We start from the raw sequence: 24,499 nt of genomic DNA, 5'->3' as shown, positions 1-24,499 counted from the left end.
TGTACAAGCAGCCTTCATTTACATAACATCAGTGATATCTGATGCTGGCTTTGAAAGTTTAGTAAGTTCATCACGCAGGCTCACAGTTAAAATTTAAAATATTAAAATAAAAAAAATACCACATTTGGACTTATAACATCCTTCACTATGAATAGAGTGATCCAGCATCACTTTAGCATAAAACTATGTTTGATTATCTACTTGCAAGGCCATACTGGTATCTCAGACTAGAGTTTAGTAATGTTAATGCACTGCTGACCTGAGAAGCCTTTATCCCACCCAATCAGCTTCATATGGTATCACTTAATGGGGGATCATACTGCTTACGCTGCAGGGTGAAATTAGACACCTCAGGAGAACTGTGTCTGCTTGGGTTCAGTATGCTTTGTCTCACTGAAAAACATCCAACTGCCTTGGTGTTGGATGGAATAAAAACTTCCCGGGTACCTTCCAACCAAGGAATATAATTTACACAGTCAAGGCAACAAACCTGACTGCAAATGCCCAGAGAAAGCATTCCACTGTATCACCCTGCTGGAAACACATGTGGCATTTTTGGTTTGGGGGGGGGGGGGGGGGGTGCAGTCTCTACTCAGTCACTACTTTGCATCACTGAAGCCAAGCACAGGCCTGTGGTGGTGAGGTGTCAGAACACAAATGGGAGCCTCATCTGTGGGGAAATGACTGAGAGTGGCTGTAAAAGTGTGTTGAGAATGGCCCGGCCAGAGCTGTAGTGCTGTAGGTGGCCAGAGAGCAAAACAATAAGAGGCCATGGGACACTTCCACATATGGGGCCCCTCGTAGGCCTTGAGAGGATAGAGGTGAAAGGGGGCAGAGATGGAAAGAGCTCCCTGCGGCCACTGGAACGGGGAGGGAGGAGTTTGTGTTGGGCAATAAAGCACTCCATATGTCGAGCTCAGGGAGGAGCTCCTGAAGTCCTCCTGGGATAGAAGTTCCTTTAGACCTATAAATCACTCTGCAGGTCAGGCCTCGTTTACTTACAATGAGCACGACTATCCTTACACATCGACTCAGAATGGAAGGGCATATGTGGACCTTCCCTGCTTTAGTCACAGGGCAGATAGAACCACCATATACATCACACTATACATGTTGAGACTGTAAAGATATGAACGGCAGTGTGATAATACATTAAGCACAATTTCTAGAGTAGTCTCAAGTTTAAGACTATGAACAGGAGTCTGTAAATCCCTCAAACTTAAAAGAACAGTCTGCAGTTATTTCCTTGAGTTGCCTCAGGCTTTCTGATGCTTGTTAAAAACCCTGCTTCACAAAAAGAACAGTTTATAGGAAAGCCTACCATGGCAGTGTATGCTGCTATTCATAGAGTTCTCATAGTGTGCTCCTGTGTGTGTGCAGGTGGCCGAGGGACGAGGGAACTGTACATGGTACAGAAACCCCACGCCATGTACCATCCCCCAGGAGAAAGAGAGTATTTTCCACACTATCTTTGCCTTCTTCACCAAATCTGGCAGGAAGGTTTTGGTAAGCAAATAATCCTCATTTACAATAGACTCAAGAGTTATTATTCAGAGACTGCTGTTAAAAGAAACTCATCATACTGTATAGAGGGTTTATTTTTAAGCACATTGAAGGCTTGAATGTGAGCCAGTTAATGTATTTTAGGTGATTATAATACTAGTGTATTTTATCCTGTTTGTCAGTCTTTACCTGCCAAGTAAACCAAAGTGCAGTATCTTGTTACAGTTTAGAATCAAAGGATTTGCCCCACCCTCTCAGGTCCCATTTGTTGCAGTGTTGAGTGGAGAGGTGGAAGTGAGTGTATAATACGGTGATGGTGACATCTGTCAACAGGACTGTGACCGGCCTGGGAGATCCTGTCTGACTGCTACCTGCCGCCTGGGCTCTCAAGCAAAAGAAGAGGCTACAAGTATAGATGTGCAAATGCTACTGAACACTGAAATGCTGAAGAGAGTAAGATCTTTATTATGTATAAATAAGACATAATTGACCTAAAATGAAACAATAATCAGTGGATTCACTGTCAAAACAGACATGAAAAGCTTCATTTGCTCCATAGACACACCTGTTGATTAACACAAAAAATCTAATTATTTTAATGTAGACCCTGCAATTTTCTTTACAAATATAATTACTGGAAAAAGACAACTTTAAAATACATATCAGAAACTATGAATATTTTAGTGACAGATTGACAGATCTTGACAGATCTTTCTCTTAATAGCAGGTGCTATTTATTTTCATGTATAAATGCTTAAGTAAGTTTCTTTTGTGCTCTGTACAGGATAGCTCCTCTGTCATCCAGTTTGTGACACGAGGTCACATCCAAATAGATGGACGGGCTATGGAGGTGCCCAGTGGCCTACCAGAGGACATTTCTGTTAGTATCGATTCTGTCTCAACTCATATTCCAACATGCATTAAAAATGACCAAATTATAGGTACCTCTTTACAATCAGACTACCATTATAATGAGTTTATGAATGGTTTAAAAATGTGTTTACTAATAGTTATAAAAAAGACTATAAAATCTTAAAAATATTTAAAAAACAATTAGTGAATTTGGTGCATTTAGTAAATTGCCTAGAGGGTGACATGGAGAAAAGTTGGTACTGAAAATTATAATCAGTGTCATGACCCAGAAGCTGAGACCAACCTCCTAAGCAGAATTAAATAATCAGTTTAACTGGCAGTTCTGTTCCACTGGCTGGAAGTGCAGTGGTTGTGGGTGGACAAGATAGCATCTTAAGTGGGGGCTTTTTTTCTCTTCATTTGACATTAAATTCATTAGACTAAACCTCTGCGTGCTGGTTGATTGGCAATCCCAGTAGAACATAACTGGGCAATGGTAGAGGTGACTGATGCCAGGCTTTCAGCTAATTGGGTTGCTGACCAAGTCTTGTCTAGCTGACCCCCAAACGCTGTCAGACGTGAGCTAATTTGGTATATGACTATAAAACAGATGAGTGGCCTTCCTATTTTCTCTAGCACTTTGTAAATAGGACAGTTCCCTACAGTCCCAAGAAAGGCTTTTTCTTTTATTAGACTGCCTGGACACAAAGTTGTAAAAAAAATTGACTTTGAGATGAGATCTTAGAGATATATAAATATTGTCACTACATGTGGTCTTGTCCTTCACTTTGTTTTTTGTTATGTTTTTTGGAATTGTTTTTACAAAATAATCCTTTAATTGTTAACTTCTGTATAATTTTGCTGAAATTGACAGACCAATAGTCAAACCGTAAAAATATCTTAATCACTGTTTGAGGTATTTAATTACAACTGATATTCTGTTAATTCCTTTAACTCATTACATTCACAGAGTGATTATTTTGGTATAAGATGTATTTTGCTATATTAGAAGGCAAAATACACAAATGTTTGTATATTTTGTTTATCCAAGGGTGAAAAAATGTACTTTGGTTACTGAGGTTAAGAATAGGCTTATTATTACATATATATCACAGATATAACATGTATTACCCCACTACCTGAAAGTTCACATAAATGTCTGTGTTTGCATGTGTGTGTATGTGTATGTATCTTCTTGCACTAACTTACAGCTAGTGTTTGAGGCACTGCATAGTCAGGAGCCCAGGGGTTATGTGGTAGGTTGGATCATCGCCATCAGTCTGCTTGTGGGAATCCTGATCTTCCTCCTGCTGGCTGTACTGCTCTGGAAGGTACTGTATTAACACACAACCCCTCTGTCTATAAAACCGATAGACTTGACCCTTTTTTTTTCTTTTTTTTTTTTTTTTTTGATCAAGGAGAAGAGTACAACATAGTCTATAGCATAAGCCTTCTCAAACAGTCACTTGTTCGTAGTTATGCTGTTTCTGGGAAGGTGAGTAAGTGGAAGCTGCAAATGCAGAAAATTGCCTGCACCCAAGAATTTGGTTCCTCTCATTACTGGCTCCAGAACTGTTGTTCTTTAGAACTGTTTTAGGCTTGTAACATAAACTTAGCAAAACAGAAAAAGAGGAATTTAACCCACCCTTTAAGCTTTTAATCACTTTGCATTATGATTATTGTGAAATAACATATTTTAATTGTTTCAGCATACAGCTCAATCAAGATTGGGCTAAAATGCATATTGTTTAGTTGTTTGCTGAACTAGGTTGGTTTCCTTCACTTATGCACTTGAGTGTGGGATTGCTAGAACTGTTCCTTTGTCTCCATTCAAAAAAATGCCTCTGTATCAAGTTGACTTCCCTAGGACTGCAGGCCACGAGCACTGTGCCTTTAAGTTTTATGCAACTTATAATAAATGATATTTTAAATGGTCTTGTTAACCTGACAGTATATGTTCATCTTACTGTCTCGGTTCTGTTTTTAAAACTAATGTGAGCCAAATTAAGCCATAACAATGAAACAATCGATTTACTTTTGAAAAGACCTTGCTGTCCCTAAAACAAAAAGCAATTGCAGGGTAGCAATGGTGTTATCAGTGTCTGGGAAATGGCAATATTTAGAGCACCAGCCAAACAAGCCATAATACAATAAAGAACCAGTGCAATGCAATGTTCATTTTGACCTGTCGGCTATTTTAATACTGAGAATGGAAATAATTTAGTTAATGGTTGAAACACAGAAAAGTTTCTATCACACTAACAGCAAACAATCTTGTGACTTTGGACTTTGAGTTTGTTACAGTTGCTAGTTCTTTTACTCTTTTACCTTTTGACCTGGAGACATGGTTTATTTGCATGGCTGGATATCTGAAAGTGGTTTAGCACAGGAAAACAGATGTAATTAAAGAATAGGACTCATCAGGTCATAGTGGCCTTGGCTGATGAAGCAAAGACACCTGCACAGATCTGGATCGAGTGCCATCCTAGCTAAATGATCTTAAATTCAGCTTTGAATATGTCCTGGAAAGAGATTCAGTATTTATTAATTTTTGTTTTTGCAAATTTACCCAATCCACTATATGATGAAAATTAACACAAATTAATGACTTGGATACATTCAGAAATTAATAGTTGGTGAAGAAAAGCATATCTTGGTTATCTTAAAAAACAAACAAAACAAAAAAACTGTACAACAGTGTCCAATTTAATCTGATACCCATGGAAAGACTGCAAAAATAATTTGTTAGACAAAAAAAACACTACATTATAAAACACTTTTAATAAAATGTTATTGTTAAGCCCTACATTTTTAAGATATTTGAAGTCATTTGTAAGAAGTCAGAAGTAGTTACTTAATAATAATAATAATAATAATAATAATAATAATAATAATAACATTTATATTATAGTTACTATATTTGATTTTTCTGTAACCTGATTCCATAATTACTGGCATTCTCTAGCATACTACACCCCAGGTCCATTACCTGACAATATGGGGATCTTTTCTCCCCCTTGAGTGTCACATGCCCTGTGGGTCTTGTTCACACACTTCTGTCCTGAAAGCATGCTTTTCTTGGACCAGCTGCCTGAGTGGCCAATTAAGAGCCCCCAGCCTGCCTTAACTGACCATGAAAGGAACAAAACCCAGTGCTGACAATAATTTACACTATACCCCATACACAAGAAGGTGGGATCTTCAAGGGGGAGTGGCAATCAAACTGTTTTCAGGAGGCCCATTTCATAGAAAACTTTCTTTTCCACTCTACCATTTTCCACTGGGAATACCACAGTGAAACCCTGGAATGTTGGTTCAGGAATATGTTTCCCTCCCACTCCTCAAGACCCTGGATCTGCCAAAACAAACCTCTTTTACAAGAGGTGCACATGTCCAGCAATGCTCAATTCAGGAAATTCTTGAGGAGAGCAGTGGTCTGCATCAATAAATAGTGCTCAAAGCAAACACAAATCCACAGAATCACTCAGAGAAGGACATCATCTTTATTGCTCTAACACTTACCGTTCTTCACAGTAGGTCTATTTGGCTTTTCATCTATTCACTTCATGAGTTCTTTTCCCTATTAATCATTAATTGTTAGCAAGCTTGTGTAAAGTTTGCCATGAAACTATTTCCATGGTTTGTTATTGAAACAGGATGTTTTCATCTGTCCAACCATTTTTCCTTTTATCGGGGTGTGCATTTCCAATATGGTAACGTGCTGCAACTTGGTGTTTTGTAGATGGGCTTCTTCAGGCGGCATTACAGAGAGATCATAGAAGCCGAGAAGAACAGAAAAGACAGTGATGAGAGCTGGGATTGGCTTCAGAAGAGCCAATGAGAGCTATGACTGTTTCTAGAAGATCCAATAAGCTGCTATCTTCACCATAGCCATGCTCAAGACCCATTCCCTCCAGTCTTCCATATGTGGAAGAGAAGAATATTCTCCAAATTTTTCGGAGGTTTGACACTTTTTTTATGTAGGTGATGATCAAACTGATATTTTAGGTGACAATTTGGCTCACCACAGAAGACTTGTAGTTGAATTCCATTGAACCCAATGAAGGTGGCTTCCTACCAGTGGGACTGTAGAAATGGAAGAGGAGAAATGTAGACTTCTTCAGAAGGACATTGATATTGCGACAAAACTAGCAGACAATAAAACCCTCAGGGCGCTTTTTTAAAAACATGTACTCAATGTTGTGTAGATAAGAGTTTCAGGAGGGCTTGGAGTATTTTTTGATTTATTGAAAGCACTGAAGATTGATACATGCCAAAGAGTTGATACTCATCATTCAAATCTTCAATCAAATGGAAGTATTTTGTATCAAGTATAACAAGGCAGGAATAAATTGAAAAGGATGGATTATACATTTCCTTTTTTTAACTGATAAGCCAAAGATTGAAAGATGCAATTCCTGTGTTTGTTTATCCAGCAATTATTTGCATCCTATTTCTGAAGTGAAAAGAGAAACTGTAACTAATTAAACAGAAGAAATGGAGAGGGTCAAGTCAGTGGCAGTTCTCAATTCCAGGATCATATGTAATAGCCATTTGCTATCACCAGCCTGCATTTGCACTAGATAATGCCCATTATGCTCATAAAGTTATATAAAAACAACTCTTGATAAAAGGTGATACAAATTTGTTTGCTTTTCTTTTATTATAGTGAGTAATTTCCATTACCACATTTTGAAAGTAAAGAATTGCATTTATTTCAATAATGCAGTAATGCCAAAGTGCCAAAGTCTAGCATTTGCACTCACAGGTTGTTGGGGGATTTTTTTTGGGGGGGGGGGGGGGGTTGTGTGTGTGTGTGTGTGTGTGTGTGTGTGTGTGTGTGTGTGTGTGTGTGTGTGTGTGTGTGTGTAAAGCATTGTCTGGTCAAACAAAGGTATACTATAAGGGATATATAAGTAACCTATGTACAAATACTGCACCTAAAAGTAGGTGAGAATGTGCTGTACTTCATGATTAGGCCTAGCATTATTCTTTGGGGCTTAGGGGAAGAGTCACTTAAGTCAACACTTTGGAATGCAAGCGCTGCCTCAGAAATTCTGTTACAAAGCGTAGCCTCATGATCAGAGGTGTGCAGTAGTTTCTAGAATGTAGTAGCATTCTGAAAAATTATTCAAATTCAATCTAATATACAAGAGAAATGTATGTTCACTTAAGTATGATTTGAGAAGTAAAAGGTAGTAGTAAAGTAATAAAATGCAGGAATATGGAAGAATCCTGCATGTTCAGGCTGTAATGTAGAGACAGACTACTACAACTCTAGGCACACTTTTGCTCATGAGCTGTTCTTTCCAACTGTCTTGGTTAAAGCCATACCCACAATCTTTATCAAACATTGATTCATTTTTTAAATTCTAGAAAATGCCATAGCTGTATATATAAATGTGTCTCTGAAACTGTCTGGAATTATGCCGAAATTGTTTTGGTTACACACTTGAAAATTCAGAGATGTTGTCTGCTTAAGATAAACCAAAATGTTTTTTTATATATAATTCACTGTAGGTTATTACTGTATTTTAAGTTTGACTGAGAAAACCGTCGCCAAGTTTTACACCAAAGTCAACAAATATTTCAATTCTTAGCAGTATTTCAGTAATTCACTGCTTAGTATTCAGATACTTTAGCTTTACTGGTATCTGAAAGATTCACAGAAAATACACTTGTATATTTGATCCATTACATCACTGGCATGGCATTCACAAATCCAGATTTCTGCTCTGCACCTCACATTTTCTCACACAGGTTTCAGAGAGAGAAGTACTTGACATTCTTAAGTGTAAAGTAACTGTGAGTGTTTTTAGCAGTGACACCATTATCACCTATTTTGAATAAACTACTGTCACAGTTTTTCATTTTTGTAAATGCATTGCGATCTGTGTTTGTTGTACAAGTTAATGTTCAAGCTGTATATTTATCTATTGATTTTTCCACTTTCAAATAAAATTTCAAAATTGGGTGTCTTTTGCTGAGTATCTCTCAAGTCTTCTAAACAAAACAGCCATTCTTGTAGCACTGGCGCCATCTAGTGCTTTATACGTTCCCTTGCTTATACTAAGGGATGGTAAAGCACGTTTATACTAATCCAACAGTTCTTTTGAGCTAATATAAAACTTGAAACTCTAACCTAACACCTGAAACACCTAAACTTAAAGGGCCAGCTTTCCATAGCCTAAGCCTAAAATAAAGTAACAATAGCAACTCACCACTGCCAACTCTAGGCTTATGTAAACCTTTTTTAAACTGTTCCAAATAGTTTAAATGTAAAATTGTTGAAGCTGTGCTGGCTGTGCAAAGATGCCCTTGAGACAATCCAGCACATAACAGTGGGATGCAAGATGCTAGCAGGCAGGGCATACATGAAACACCATGACCAAGTGGCTGGCATAGTGTACAGAAACATCTGTGGCGAGTATGGGCTGGAAATTCTTAGGTATATGTGGGATATTCCCCCAAAGGTGGTGGAATATGACCATGCTAAGATCCTGTGGGACTGCCAGATCCAAACAGACAAGATGGTAATGACATAGTAGTGGTGGACAAACAGCAGAAGAGGGGTGTAGTGACAGATGTGGCAATCCCAAGTGATAGCAACATCAGGAAAAAGGAAAACAAGAAGCACCAAGGGGTGAAGGACGAGATAGAAAACATGTAGGGGGTAAGGGCAACCCCCTGTGGTTCCCGTGGTAATCAGATCACTAGGGCCTGTAACCCCCAAACTTTATATATAATATACACACACACACACACACACACACACACACACACACACACACACAGCCGTAAAGTGATATTAATATACTTCAATCATCTAATTATTTAATGTCATGGTTTGGGTCAGATGACATTAGTTGCCATTAGACACGAGAAAGCCAACCGCAGACCTCTCCAGCAAGTGCACTGTATTATTAATGCATTCCTACTACATTACAGCTAGTTGCACGGAGCTGCTACAACATCAGGTAATTACCAAATGTTTCTGATACTATTGAGATTTTACGTTTTGAAGGTGAATACTGTATATATTTGTATATTCATAGTGCATACATTTACAATGTGTGATACACAACTGAACTGAATGAAAAAATATTAAAATGTTATTTCTCTTGCAAGCAATGGCATCCCCAGTAGAGGATGGCCTGATAAAGACCAGCTCTATAGAGCAGGTTGTGGCCCCCATTGCAACTCACCTGTGTTACCTCGTCCTTATGTCTGAGAGTGAGGGGGAGGCAGAACAATTCACCCAGTTAGAGACTGCAGCTGAAGCAGTGACAAAGGCCTGCAAGAACATGACTGCTGTAGCTTCGAGGTCAGTTGTCAATAAAACAAGAATACTGTAAGAACTGAACATCAGTGTGACTATGAAACAAATTTGTTTCCACAACTAACTACAAAAGCCAAAACCTGGTATTTCTGCAGCATAACACCTATGGGTAGAGTATGTTTAAAATAATGAAATAAACAAAAACTGATCATGGAAAAACACGTTTTAAAAGAAATAAAGACATGCATTTAAAAAAGCTGATCAAACTAAAACTCTTGCCTTTTAAAGTACCTACCCATAAAAGACAATACCCACTATATGTCAAGAGCTTCATATGCAAATATTTTTATTTTAATTCTAATTGATTCATAATAATAATAGCATTTGTAATGGTATTTGTAATATGTGAAATATGTTCATTTGTCTATGTGGTATCTGTATATTAATGAATTTAAACATTATCATAAATTTAATTTTGTTGTTTAGATTTGTAGCAAATTAGAGAGCATCTGTACCCTGTTACCATGGTAAACATGCACTGTTAACCAGGGAAACCTTTTTTTTTTCACTTTTTAAACACACAAAACCTACTACTTTGAACACAATTCCCCAAGTCTATGTGATGAAGAAAAGCTGTTAAAAAAAAAAAAAAAAAAAAAAAAAAAAAAAAAAAAAAAAAAAAAAAGGGGGTTATGTTTGTGGGCTGCATTGCTCTGCCTTAAAACACTTCCAGGGATTTCACCAACATACGCATTTGTTTTTTCCTGCTTATGCAATTGTTACTAATTTAATATTTTGTTTTTTTCAATTGGTTACATGTATCTATCTGATGGTCAGGAGTGCTTATGATTTTGATGAATTTGTGTGTGTGTGTGTGTGTGTGTGTGTGTGTGTGTGTGTGTGTGTGTGTGTGTGTGTGTGTGCTATGAAAGCAACGTTTTATTATGAGCAAAGTGCTTTTGCATTTGTAGTTTGCCAGACAAAAATGTATTGTGTTAAATATTTAATCATTGGATTTGTATTTAAGGTTTTGAAAAATAACTTTAAACACAAATGTCAGAAATAATGTTATAGCAGTTGTAAAAAAAAGAATAAATAAATAAATAAATAAATAAAGAGAAAACTATATGCACTGCATGAGTACATCTGTTTTTTTCTAATCCCAGAGTCATGGCAGGATCAGATGATGATGTCATGAGGATGGAAATGAGCCCACTGCTGGTGTCCCTGATGATGTCAGGCCAGCATGTGCTTCTTGCAACCCAAAAGCTCAGCATACAACCAGACATTGCAGAACACAAAGATGAACTTATTGAAGCCACTCAAAATGTGATGCTGGGAGTGGTAAAGGTAAGAAAAAAAACAACTGAAGAAATAACCAACAAAAGTGAGATACAATATTATGTACTGCAGTGTGAGAAATGTAATAGAACAACTATCACAATAAGATTCCTCACATTGCCAAATTAAACTCGTTTTGATGCAGATTCTTTTGGTAGAGGATGATGCGACTGTCAGGAAAATCACTTCAGCTGCTCAGTGGGTATTGGATTGCTTAACTCAAGTAGGAGCTGCTACAGACATACCTTCATTACTAAAGGCATTCCAGGTATATTCTAAGGCAATTCTGCTACTTCACAGCTTGGTAATGGTGAGGATACCAGACCTTCGTGACCAGAGACAAAGAGAGAGTTTAAAAGCTTCTATGGAAACTTTGATAAGATGCATCTCAATGCTCCACACAGCCATGTACACAACCATCAAACATCCAACCAGTGAGGAAGCACAAGGTGCAAAGAAATACATTCTCCATCAAGTGGACACCACTGTAAATGATATCATAAACACACTTAAGACCAACTGTGAACGTGTGTCCACAAGGTCATATGGATATTACACAGAGCGACGAAACAGATTATTGAGACTGCTGTCTGATCCAAGTTCCACTTTGTTTAAAGAGAGTGACTTTAACATTGTGTTGCGAGATTTGATATCCCACAGCATGGCTGTTGCAAACTCTTCTCGAAGCCAAATTCGTTCTTGTGTGGTTGCAAACTGTAAACTTGTCCTCCAACTCTGGTCAGATATATCACAGCAGATGAAATGCTGCACACCTAAGCAGAAGTCAAAAGAATGTCAAGAGAAATTGTGTGTCACTCTAATCAAGCAAATCTATAAGCTTGATGAGGTAGTGGTAACAGCAACTCTATACCAGGTAATGGACATCTTTGTCATAACTTCAGCTCCTCTAGAGCAATTGGTAAACACAGTACATTGCATGTTAGAAGTTGAATCAGATACTGATTTGCACCTGGATCAGTTTCAGCCTCTAGCTAAGGCTTTCATAGCTCATGCAGACAGGATGGGTGAAGTAGCTAGCTTCATCTCGGCTTTAGCCAATGATGAGAAGAGTCTTGAGAGTGTCGAAAATTCCAGGGCTTGCCTTATGCACCTCAAGGATGGAGTCACACCACTTCTGCTGGAGCTTGAGGGTGACTCAGTCCAGTACCATGGAGCTCTGAATAAACTCATAAATATTCACCAGAAATGGACAGAAGAAACAGAGCAGCTACTGAACGTATTCACCAATGTCATCAGTGTTAAAGACTTGATGCATCTTGAAGTACAGGAATTGAAGTGTGACTTAGAGAGCAGTGTAGAGGCACATAAAGTGCAGGACCACCAGCTGTTGTGCAAACATTTAAACTTTCTAATTGTCCGAATGAGCCAAGTTATTCAGTTTGTAAGGCAACATGTGGATAAGAGTGTTGATCCCATCTATCGTAATGGGCTGCTTGTACTGTTAAGACAAGCTGAAAGTTCTGCAGCTGAAGTGGCAGGGTATGCAACAGATATATTTTGCACAAACTTCAAAAAGGATGTATTCTCCTTACTAGCTAACTCAGTGTCAGTGTCAATTAGGCACTTCAGTGTTTTACTGCAGGGTTTAGATGGTCTACAGCATCCAAATCTACTTAGTCCATTGCGAGAAGAGGCTCGACAGCCTGCCATTACTCCACCATTACCCCCCATTACAGATCTTCAAAGGTCAAGAAATGATCATGCCAACTTTGAACATATAGATTTAACTGCTGGGCTGAAGGATGAACTTCCAGAAAAGGAAGATCCTAAAACTACTGTACTGGACCAGTTTGATATGGACATAGAGGAAGGCAAATCAACATTTACTATGGACTGCAAACTTCAGCAAACACCAGAAAGTGTTGACTTGTTGCCCCTCCTTTGTGAAGTTGTTCGCATGACCAAGGATAAAGATATTGAAGCTTTAAATGTAGCTTGCACAGGGGTTGTAGGACTTTCGAACTGTTATACCCAGGCCACAAAAGAGGCTCGCAGTTTTGTAGAAACAGGTGACATTCAGGAAATGGAAAGTCTTCGGTCTGAGATAATGGCTCTGACACCACTTCTTATCCAGACAGCGCAAGAGACTGCCATGAGCTCAGCCAAGAGTACAGATACTGTCTATAGGCACAGCACTCAGTATTCAGATCTCATCAAAAACACACGTAAGTTCCTGTTGCCAGTGACTGGCATGTGGTACCATGCTATCCAAGCCATGATTCAGAGCCTTAAACCAAATATGGCAGACACCTGCATCCAAGAACTCACCAATGTAATGCATTTGTGTACAGACACTGTACAGCTAATGACATCAACAGACCTTAAGGTGATAGGTGAGGGTAATGAGAGCATGTCATCTCTACTAAGCAAGTTTCAGAAAGCTCAAACCAATACAAAGAATCTCAAAGACCTCCTTGGCTCAAAAACAACTCAGCATAGTGAGCTTGATGGAAACTGTATTCTCTGGGCATTGTCTATACAAATTCTCTTGATCTCACTGGATAGGCTTTTGGGAACAGTTACAACTCATGGCAAAGGATATCAGATGACACCCAAAAAATGGTTGGTAGTAATGTCTGAAAACTCACTTCGAATCCAAGAGGCAGCAAGATTGTCTTCAATAAACTGTAGAGATAGCTATAAAGTAAAACTCTTGAAAGAACTGCAAGATGGAGTGAATGCCCTCACTGAAGTCTACTTACAGGCTGCAGAGGACCTTGGTACTGTTTCCCGGTCAGGTGTCCTGATCCTTGCAAGAAGAGAATTCTTACAGAGACAACTTCAGGTTAAAATGAAGGCACTTTCATGCCTTTTGAGCAGAGTTAATGAGGAGTATGTTTCTGCATTTCAAAACACTGTCTTCTTGGCTTATTCAGTACTAATGAATGACAATTCTAACAAAGCTGTGGAGACTCGCACACAGTTCGAGGCAACTGCAGAATTGTTGTTGGAGAATATTAAAACTGCCACAGAATCTGTCCAAGACTGTGTCACTTTCATCAGAAATCCACAGGAGCGATCTAGTCTAAGGTTTATTAATGATCATCTGTTGTTTCAGATGTCAGAAATAGTGAGCAGAGCCAGGTTCATGGTAGAGACACAAAGTGCCTCTGAGACTTTAAGCCTTGACATTCAGACGCAGTGCTGGTCAGCCAAAGCACATTACCTTGTAGAAGAACTATTCAAAATAGATGGAATTCTTTATATCACAAAAGAGCGGATCAAGCATGGTTTACAGGGCAAAGAGTCCCGTAGTACCTTGGAAATTAATATTACCCAAAACGTCATCCCAAAGGACACATCTCCTAGGCAAGTCATCACAGAAAAAACAAATCCTGTAGACATCCTCCAAGCAAACAGCCAGGAACCTAAATTGGTAGGATTTTTTTTTCAATGGCTTGTGATCATAGAAACAAAACATTTTCAGATGGAATTATATTAAAATGGCATATTATATGACATATAACAATATATTACATTATTATATGACAATATAATATTGCATTACCTGTTTTTTTTTTTTCAGACGAGCTCTGCAGTGCCTATTTTCAGCTCTGTGGATCCAAATTTGACTTACACCTCACTTATCCTAAAGCAAGAGGTGGGAAGGTGGGATGTGCAGGGTAATCATATTGTCAAGGTGACTAAAGAAATGGCTGATAAAATCTATCATATGACACAATACTTAAAAAGAAAAGGGCCAATTCAGGTAAGAGTGAACCTGTATATTTTTAATTAGTGTGTTATGGGTTAAAATCCCATTTTATTTGATGTCAGTTTGCATGTTTCCATAAACAGAGCAAAGATGCTTTTGTAACATCAGCTAAAGATTTAGTCTTGAGCTGCCAGTCCATTAGAAAGTTTGTAGAAGTCATAGCAGACCACTGCCTGGACAAGCACTGCACTAAGGAGCTTTGCATCATAGCAGAGCAGATTGTCACCATTACCAACCAGCTCACCATCATTTCCAGGTGAGACAATCATCCAAATCTTAAAGGGACCTGCATTCTTGGCAATATTTCTCACTATATCCCATCTTTCTTTTACCACTGTACCTTTATGCTGATTTTCAACCAAGAAATAATTAAACAAACAAACATGACAATATCTCGTGACCCAAGGGGTGTATGGTGTCTTTCCAGTGTCAATGCAGTGACTCCTGGGTGCAAATCTTCAGATGAAATCCTGGTGAAAAATGCACAGAATTTGCTTCAGACTGTTATCAATGGGGTTCGAGCTGCAGAGACTGCTTGTATAAAGGTACAAGTATAACCACTTATTAACATAGATTTGACTGCAGTAGGAAATTGAGCACAAAGATGGATGCCAAGAAATATTATTTTCATTGGATGCTAATCAAGTTGTTCTAATATTAGTAAACATATGGCACACTCAAATCAACTTTACTTAGTACATATAAAACCGAGTACTTGGTGACCATAATGATATGGATTCCATGTTTGCCTATCAACCGACAAACATGATGCATTTTTAATTTGGAAGGGCTTGAGACAACCTGAGCCCAACTCTGAAGCAGCAAAGGCAGCTTTCCTGTGCTTTCAGTGGAAAAAGAACCTCCTCATCCACAGAGCACACGAGCATCTGAACCCTGAGACTGATGACCTAGGACTCCGCAAAACTGCACTACATCCTGCAGCACCTAGCCTTGCTCCGCCAAACAATATGCTCAAAATATGCAAATAAAGCTTTAATAATATACAATCCAATAACAACCATCACAAAAAAAGGATAATTATGTTCTCCATGTAGATGAAAAATCACATCATTTACATTTTATTTAAGACAATAAAAAAAGGCAAATTGACATGATGGACATCTTTCATTGTCCTTTCTTAGATATGTAAACAAAACAATTCAGTACATCAAAACAACACATAAAAGAATAAAATCATTATTTTTAGACTGTAAAATAACTACAATAGGATAACTTGTGCTACAAAATTTCCACAAGCTCCACCATACAAGAAAAAAATTTTTTAGATGAATTTTTTTCCAACTTTCTTTTTGCTTGTGTTGTATCTTCAGCACAATGCATCACAAATGATTGAAAGGTATGCTTGGGGAAAAGGTGAAAAACGTTGCGCTGTATTAGCCAAGTTCACATATACGTTTGAATAATTACAAGCATAACACAGAAATTTTTCATAAAATGTTTGTCATAGTCTTACCACAGCTTTATGTAATACATAGATCTAAGATATTTAACTGTAATATCTTAATTACCACTACACTACCCTTTCAGCCACACTAAGTTTCCCTTGTTACCTCTGTATTTACAGCTGTACAGCAAAGTCTATCCACCTATGCACATTAACTGAGAATACTTCTTTATGCAGCATTCTGAGTACATTTAAGTACTATCTCCATCAATATTTGAGTGGCATTGTCAGTGGACTGTTGCTAATGGCTATAGACTTATTATGCACAAGAAACCCAAAGAAAATGATACCTTGTAAGCTGATGTGGAATTGTAAAGTGTATGTACAAAGCAAATATAAATAAATATGAAAGTACGTGACGATGTAACAAGTAAATGCTTAGCAGAGATGGACAAAGTTGGGTAAAGGTGCTGACTAGTCTCAACACAGAAGTATTTACTGACAGAATGGTGATGCTGTTGGGTCAAAAGTCTTAAACACATCCCTCAGGGGCCTGTCTTTTTTTTCTTCTTCTTTGCCTTCCCCCTCTTCTTCCTCCTGAGTTCCAAGGGCAAGTCCACTTGGCCTGTTTTGCCGTGGATCTGTGTACGCTGGCCGTATCAGGCCTGCTAGGGCCTGAATGGGTAGATTATGCATGGCAGGTGCTGCGACACGGACAGGTGAGCAGGGAGGGGCAGGCGTTGCTACGGTGGTGTGATGGCCTGGCTGACAGTCACTAGGCCAGTCCTCCAAGTCTTCTTCAGATTCATTGCCCTTTTCAGCTTGCACTCGTAGTGGAGAGGGGGCCCGTGGAGGTGGAGGGCTTTCACGTTTCAATGACTGCTTTAGGATGCCTGCCATTTTCAGGGGCTCATCTCCCTCCCATTTGGTGTTGCGAGGATCATACAGGCTAATGCCCCCAAGCAGTGTGGTGGGGCTCTCCAGCCCACCACTAGTGGAAGAAGCCAGGCGAGGGGCATACGGTGGCAGCTTCTCTGAATCAGACTTAAGTGAAGCAGCAGTCTGGTTAGTTATTACAGCTGTACTTCGCTGTAACCTTGGATCCATGACCCCTCCACCTGAGGACCCCTCTCTCATAGCAGGAAGCTTGGAGTCCAGGCTCCCAGAGCGACTGATCCTAGGATCTAAAGCCTTGTGGGTGCGAGGGTCAGTTGGTTTCTCCGGGTTGAGCCTAGGCTCAAGACTCCTGCGGGGTGGGCTGCCTAGACTTCCCACACCTTCTTTGAGGCGGGCTGCCACCAGACGTGGGTCTGGAGGGGTGGGAGTGGAGGAGGTGGGATGGTCTGGTGGGGAGGAGAGGCTACGGTTCAGCTGGGCATCAGCAATCAGTGGCGGTAGGGGCAGGTTGATGGAGGGCTCCTGTTTGGGGATGAGCAGAGGGATGAGATCCTCTGGGGCCCACACCACACTATGAGCAAATGCTGGCCGCTGGAGAAGGATGTCCACCCGGATGTGACTGAACTGCTTGATCTGGCAGCGGGGGTCCCGGAGCACAGTTCCGGGAATGGGATCTAGTGGGATCAATGCAGCTCTCTCTCTCAACTCCCGCTCTCCTTCTTCATCCTCCTCCCCAGTAGGAGGCTTCTGAGACGTCGAGGAGTTTGGGTGTGGGTGGCGGTGAGATTCTGATCTGCAGGAGGTAGGATCATTAGATTTCATCTTGCGTGGGTCTCGGGACAGTCTAGGGTCTCCACCAGCATCTGCCTCCTTCCTGGGGTCTGGAATGTGCTGCCGAGGGTCAACCTTCACACGGGGGTCATTAGGTGGAGCCCTCTCCTTGTGTAGCCTGGGGTCAGTGAGGGGGGCTGGAATTCCAATAGGGTGCTGAGGCTTGGACGGTTGGGTCTTCAACATTTCATTTTGCTTTTTCAGAGTCTTTAAGATGGCTGTCACACTACTGCCATCCTCATCATCACTGGAATACCAATTTGTTGGTTCATCTAAAACAAGAAAATTTAACAAATAAAAACTCATGCCTTTAACTGCAGGTACTCCCTTCTGATTTTAACCCATTTGTTTATTATTTCTATTTATAAAATGTGTAACATGCAGACACAAGATGTAACAAACCCACACAAAATCTGTCAAAACATAATGCTGTAATTCTGAGCAGACCTCCAAAGAACTGGATACATTTTTACATTTGTAAAAGCTTCATTTACAAATGATTCAGAATGCCAAATTCTATTCTGCCTCTACCTTTCACTCTGCTAGAAGATGGAGGGCACTGACTCTCAGGTCTGTTGGAGTCAGAGTCCTGTTGGTTCTGGTTCAGGTGTAGAAGCAGAGCCTTTTGGACAGCTGGCAGGAAGTCGTGCATGCCACTGTGGGAATCTGCACTACTATGCTGCTGCTGGGAGTCCTGCACAGGCCCTGACTGGCCCCCTTCTGTGAAGAACAGTAGTGCACTATAAGTTGTGGAAGTTTATTAATCAGAAATGCCTGAATCAAAAATGCCACATCAATTTAGTCACCACTACAATCTTAAAGAAATACTTATTTTAAAGGAATGAATGAAAACACATCATTACCTCCAAGCCCGAGTGACTGGCTACTAAATAGGTTTTTGAAAAATTCAGAGGGCATCTGGCCCATAGTTTGAAAGGGTGTGTTCATCTGCATGTCAGGCATAGACTGGAATGGAGTGCCTTGCTGGTTCATGTGAGGATTTGGGCTCTGGTGGTTCATTTGCTGCAGATTGCCATGGAAAACCTGGGCCTGACCTGAAAGTCCAGGAGGTGGCAAAGAAGTGCCCTGCCCAAAGCCCTGAGTTGTTGACTGTCTTGGGGGGCTCTGAGGAAAACCAGGCCCTGGGTAGTGAAGGGGAGGTCCACCCAAAGACCCTGGAGAACCTGGAGGTGGGGGTAGAGAATGACTGTGTCCTGGGGACAGCATGTGGCCAGCCTGCATGTCCTCTGGAGAGCCAGTGAACTGAGCAGAGCTTCCAGTCCCCTGGAACTGTCCAGGAGGGGGAGACGTGCTGTTGTAGAAATTGGGCCTGAAATGGAAATGGGTATCACCAAATGCTCATCATACCACAGAAATGATTAACTATGATACCAGTGAACCTGTGTTATTTAAAAGGTGTTATACTGTTGAAAGTCTAAAACAGAACTATAGTTGAACCCAAGTAATTCAGAAAGAGAGTCTCCAACAGTCTCTACGATGGTTCAGAAGCAGATGTTTTACCTTAGAGCAATCTTCTGTGCCAGGTCCACAGTTGGATGCACTTTGATCTCAAACAGAGAAGGGATCTTTTTGTTTCCATCCTGGGGGCTACCTGAGCCAGGTGTTGGCAGAAGCCCTACCCCGGGAGGTGGCTTAGGCAAAGGGGTTATACCCTGCTTCCTCAGGTCCTCTAGCTCCAGTTCATCCTCATTGGCATGCTCCTCATCCGTGTTTAAGATCTAAAAGACAAATATAATGTAATATTGGATGCAACCAAATCTACTTTATTTATTCACTTTAGAGGTTATATCAAGGAATCAACTGGAAAAATGCTAAGCATTACAAATGCACAAACTTTGAGGATGCATACGTTAGCAACACAGACAGCCCTTACCTTATCTAACAACTCCTTTGTAAGTTCAGTTAAAGGCTCATGAGAAAACTTGCAATTATCTCCCTGATAGCACTTTGCACCAGTGTGGAAGAACTTGCACGGGTATTCATGTATACTCCTGTGTAAAGGAACTACACAAGGTAAGATATATTCTACGATTTCATTCTTACTTTATTAACCCCAATACAAAAATCTACACTAAGTTTATGGTTACACCATGCCAAACTGTCAAGGATATTGTGCATGTAAATGCAGTTTTCCCCTTTTGTGCAGTAGCCCTGGACGTAGAACTTGCACAATTCCTTCTTCTTCTCTGGGATGACATTGTCATGCTCAAACTTGCATTGGACCCCCTGTACAAACAGAATTATAATCATTTCTGTAAAAAGCACAAGTTAGCTAATAAGCCACTCACATTTACTACATGAAAAACACACAGACTTACTTTAATGCATCTACCCTCAATGAAATATTTGCAGATATTTCTCCCATTGTGCTCAACTGTGTGTTGATTGATAAACTCTTGACTCATAATTGGACGTTTTTTCTGGAAACCTGGCTGGCCTTTGGCTTCCTGTAGGATCATATAAATATAGTAATCAAACAAAATCGGCTGACTATGTAATGCCATCAAAGACTATATTAGAGCCTCACCGCTTTTGCTCCATCTCCACCTCCTCCTGGATCTCCTCCTCGGCCTCGCCCCCGGCCCCAATTCTTGCCCTTCTGCTTCTTGTTTTTGTTTGGCATACCACGTCCCCTGCCCACACCCCCACCTCCACGCCCACGACCACGTGGCCCACTAACTAAAATGAACAAAAGTAAGAGAATGATATGTAACAAACTATTTAAGTCTCAACGTTCGATGCAACCATAAAATAAAAGGTAAACTGTGCAAACTCAGTAAATGCTGAAAGTGAAAACTGAAAGGTGAGCAGGCCATTCATATAATACTCAGAACATACATTGTTGCCGCTGTTGTGCTTTCATGTTTGGTCTCTTGCCCTGTTCTTTAAGTGACCCTGCTTTGCCCTGGCTGGACGTGCTCGACTCTTTTGCTTGCTTGTATTTGGACAGCTCCTCGCTGAAGTCATCCTGCTCTTCATCATAGTCATATTTCTCCTCACTCTCACTGTTCTTGCGCTGCATCGATCTTGCTGGTTTTCCATGACCCCCACTAGGTTCGTGTTCATGCTAGAGACAAGCAGGTGCAGAAAAGACGAAGAAAAAGGGTTGAAGGGATAGTAGGTGAGGACACAAAAATTTGAAGTATAATAATTCACCACAGACCTTTCTTACCTGTGCAAACTGGCTATCAAAGTCCCGGTAAGGACCTTTATTCTTTTTGCTCTTAGGTCTGACTTGATGGTCATGATCAGAGTCATAACTGTCAGAGCTGGAGCCACTAGATGGAGAGTGGTGCTGAGACATGGCAAGAAGAAATAATGAATCAGAGATTCAGAAGTATCACTAGCATTAACAGAGGCACAGAGAATATTTAGAAGAGGGAGTTAAGGCAACAATTTACCTTTTGCCTTTCCCTTCGCCTTCGTTTTGACCTGTGTTTTTCTTTTATTTTCCTGTGTCTCTTATGAGAGTGCCGATGCACTTTCTCATCTTTTTCTCGTACTTTTTCCTTTTCTTTGTCTTTCTCCACATCTTCAGGTTCTGCCTTGGTTTCCTTCTCTTCTCCTTCATTCCCAATTCCCTCATCATCTATCTCTCCATCTTCCAATTCTCCGTCTTCCCTTTAAAAAATAAAAAAGGGACTCTTGACAATCATATTAAGCAGAACATTTTTAAACAGCACCCATGACAATAGAACTTCAATTACATGGCAGTTTTAAAAAGTTTTAAAAACATCTTTAATCTGATAAAACCATAACAGAGTTGAACGAAACAAGACCGGGAGGACTTATCACAGATGCCCGAAAGAAGTGTTCCTAGTTTTTGGCCTTGAAATAAGAACAAAACAACACTATGGCAGAATGCCCACAATTTCCTAATAACTAGAGGGAACCAAACTTCTAGACAAAATAGCTTAATCAAGCAGCCTATAAAATTTGATACAGGAGACTGCATTTGGCTTGCTAATGACATATGTTGATACCTCTGATGGTATTAATTTAGAAATTAAACAAAGGGGAGCTTTCTGTCTAATTATGGAGTGGATAACCATGGTAGGGAAATAACTATTGTTGACATTTTCCTCAGTATAAAACAGTATTGGCAAAGGTTTAATGAAGAATGAACCTTGGATGGTTATGTGAAAGTTTTGTGCCTTTGGTAATAATCATTGTATTAACTGAAATAAGATCCGAATTAAAGCATCTTATATATACGGTAACTCTTACAGTGCCCGAAACAAAAGAATGCCATAAACTGAGACCAGGCATAGAACGACCCATCAGATAATTTGGTAAAAGTGGCAAATCTCATCAACAAAACAGTGGTCCTTAATACCGCTGCAGGTAGTGGTGTGTATTTATCAGTGTAGCCATATTGTCATATATAAAAGAAAGAAAGAAAGAAAGACTATATATCCAACTCACACAGCAGCGCAAAGTTGCATGTTTGATGTGAAATATTGTGCTTACACAAAAGTGAAATACTTAACAATCCTCAATACCACTGCAGGTAGTGGTATTTATCAGTACAGCAATATAGTCATATAAAAAGAAAGACAGACAAATATACAGACAGACAGCAAAGCAAAGCTGCATGTTTGATGTGAAATTTTGTGCTCAAAAGTGAAATACATAAGTAATTAATCTAGAGGTCTTTTTTAAAACAACACCATGGAATTAATATGGTCAAATGGTTTCAGATTCCATTACTACCACCAAAAATGTTGATGGGATTCGATTAAAATTATTTTCAATATGCAATGACCAAACCTATCATTTATGTGGCAATAAAAGTTAACCTAGAAGTTTGAAAATACTGCAGAATTATACTTTAAACTGGTCAAGAATACGTGGACAGCCTCATAAGTGTCAGTGAAGTGAAGCTCGCCTTAACAGGCTAGACTTGTGCAAATCAAACTTATTTAGTAGATATTACTTAAAAACTTAATGCTTAAAAAGAATAACATACTTTTGTTTGTGCGTGTGTGTGTTGGGGGTGTGTTCATGGTGGTAGTGACTTAACAACTGAGGTCAGCTGATGTCAGTGACATTGCATTTATTTTTGCAATGTTTGACAGCATGCTTGAAACGAGGGCCACAAAGACTTTAAACCCTTTAAACAAAAAGGGGATGTCCTACCACTTCTACTACTTGCTCTTATGAAGAAATGAGTTCCAACAATCCACTGCAACTCACTACCTCATGACAAGTGATTTAACAACTAATCAAGTTTTAAGTAGGAGAACACAATCTCAGACTTTTACACATTGAGGCTACTTAATTATTACTCGTCTTTTATATATATATATATAAATAAAATGTGTGTGTGTGTATATATATGTCATAGGATGTTTCAGAGCAATTCAAATAAGAGACATTTAGTGTACTAAAATTGCTACAGGACAATCAGTTTAGCTGCAACCAATCTAACAACTCAAAAGCCTGTCACCTAAAGCACTTTCCAAGACACACTGTAGTCACCTGTTTAAATGCACTTAGAACAATATCTCCCAGCACGGAAGCCCCGCCGATAACTCACAACTTTTCTCGGGAGCAAGTGGTGTCCCTGGCAAAGAGGGTGGGGAAATCTTGTCCAGGGAACGTGAGTGGGAGGGGCGCCCAACGCCTCATATCTATTCAAATATTCAAATACCTTAAAACGACTCAATGAAAATATCCTATAGCATAGCAAGCAGTTACTGACCGAAAGTGTTTATTAGTTTAACCGCGAGTGCAAATAAAACACATAAGGGGAAAGCAATGAAAGAATGGACATAAGCAGTGGACAAACATGGATCACTGGCTTTGATAAACTCACAGTCGAGCTAACAAAATGAAAGTGCATGCACTAAAAAGATGAACGGTGTACTGGGGGAGGCCTGTACCAATGAACTAGCTAGCTAACAACGAAGCCAGTGTCCTTGACGTTGGAATACCCAAGTGAAAAGAGAAAAAAAAAACATCCACTGAAAAAACGTACAAATAACCCTGTACAGAAGCAGATAAGAATGTTACTCGACCTTTCATCGCCTGCCAGCTCAGAGTCTGTCATGTTTTTGTCAAGAACGGGGTTTGGGGGATAGGAGAAGAGGCTCACAAAAGCCATGATGGTTGGAAACGGAACTGCCCTTCTCCGCAACAAGAGTGAGATGCATTCAGTCACTCATGGAGACGTTGGCTTGTTGTGAGAGATGATGAAGGATTGTATTAGTCTGAAAAAACTCACGGTTACACGTCTCAACAATGAGACGGTTAACAGACATTATCCTCTCTCATGTCAATGATGATATTTTTATGCTGTAAACACAGCTTTGATACCCCAGCTTTGTTAACGTCCCGTCGTCTGACAGCTGTCTTGGTGCGATATTGGAGACGGAGTGTGGAACAGAGATTGTTATTATATTCGACGCATTCAGTATCTCCTTCAGACATGGCGCCCATAAGAGTTTTCGCAAAATGGCTGCGAGGACGACGAACTAGACAAACTCCCCTCCCAGTTAGAAATTGCCCTATCAAAATTGTCCGACCCATGCAAAAAAAAAAAAAAGACCTGGAAATATCATTCAATTGGTTGAACTACTGGCGCCTAGGCGCTCGTCACAATTTTAACTCAATCTATTGGGTATAGCAGCTG

At 39.8% G+C, this 24,499-nt stretch overlaps 2 protein-coding genes and 1 long non-coding RNA gene across 6 annotated transcripts in view; 1 reads left to right on the top strand and 2 right to left on the bottom strand.

The window, feature by feature from the left end:
* itga9 (integrin, alpha 9) overlaps positions 1–8,327 on the top strand; it is a 49,876-nt gene extending 41,549 nt beyond the window's left edge. For all 4 annotated transcript variants that reach the window (XM_081724922.1, XM_081724923.1, XM_035531687.2 and 1 more), the window contains 5 exons: positions 1,381–1,506; positions 1,837–1,956; positions 2,288–2,383; positions 3,567–3,686; positions 6,098–8,327. In XM_081724922.1, coding sequence (XP_081581048.1) covers positions 1,381–1,506; positions 1,837–1,956; positions 2,288–2,383; positions 3,567–3,686; positions 6,098–6,196 — 561 coding nt within the window. In that variant the 3' untranslated portion in view covers positions 6,197–8,327. The remainder of the gene's footprint in view (positions 1–1,380; positions 1,507–1,836; positions 1,957–2,287; positions 2,384–3,566; positions 3,687–6,097) is intronic.
* Positions 1,948–5,682, bottom strand: LOC118242222 (uncharacterized). The gene is made up of 3 exons (XR_004776671.2): positions 5,345–5,682; positions 3,565–3,689; positions 1,948–2,068 (listed from the first exon to the last, which is right to left on the bottom strand). It is a non-coding gene; the product is annotated as an uncharacterized LOC118242222 (long non-coding RNA).
* A 7,447-nt stretch (positions 8,328–15,774) lies between the features above and the next one.
* zc3h6 (zinc finger CCCH-type containing 6) lies at positions 15,775–24,324 on the bottom strand. Its single transcript, XM_027027688.3, has 12 exons — positions 23,886–24,324; positions 21,267–21,486; positions 21,038–21,160; positions 20,704–20,932; positions 20,393–20,544; positions 20,184–20,312; positions 19,977–20,091; positions 19,739–19,848; positions 19,366–19,583; positions 18,708–19,174; positions 18,376–18,564; positions 15,775–18,116 (listed from the first exon to the last, which is right to left on the bottom strand). The coding sequence occupies exons 1-12, from the start codon at positions 23,969–23,971 to the stop codon at positions 16,612–16,614; spliced, it is 3,543 nt and encodes a 1,180-aa protein (XP_026883489.2). The 5' UTR covers positions 23,972–24,324; the 3' UTR covers positions 15,775–16,611.
* Between the last annotated feature and the right edge of the window lie 175 nt (positions 24,325–24,499).

Source organism: Electrophorus electricus, chromosome 12 (genome assembly GCF_041902795.1).
Source record: "Electrophorus electricus isolate QZ-2024a chromosome 12, ASM4190279v1, whole genome shotgun sequence".
Lineage (NCBI taxonomy): Eukaryota > Metazoa > Chordata > Actinopteri > Gymnotiformes > Gymnotidae > Electrophorus > Electrophorus electricus.
This window is presented reverse-complemented; position numbering and strand designations above follow the sequence as displayed.

Excerpts from the sequence above, each read along its gene's own strand:
- zc3h6 (XM_027027688.3), bottom strand. The coding sequence starts at position 23,971 with ATGGCTTTTGTGAGCCTCTTCTCCTATCCCCCAAACCCCGTTCTTGAC. Across the intron at positions 20,092-20,183 it reads TTGAGGGTAGATGCATTAAA|GGGGTCCAATGCAAGTTTGA; the intron begins GTAAGTCTGTGT and ends CTGTTTGTACAG. Across the intron at positions 19,849-19,976 it reads AAACTGCATTTACATGCACA|ATGAATACCCGTGCAAGTTC; the intron begins ATATCCTTGACA and ends ACAGGAGTATAC.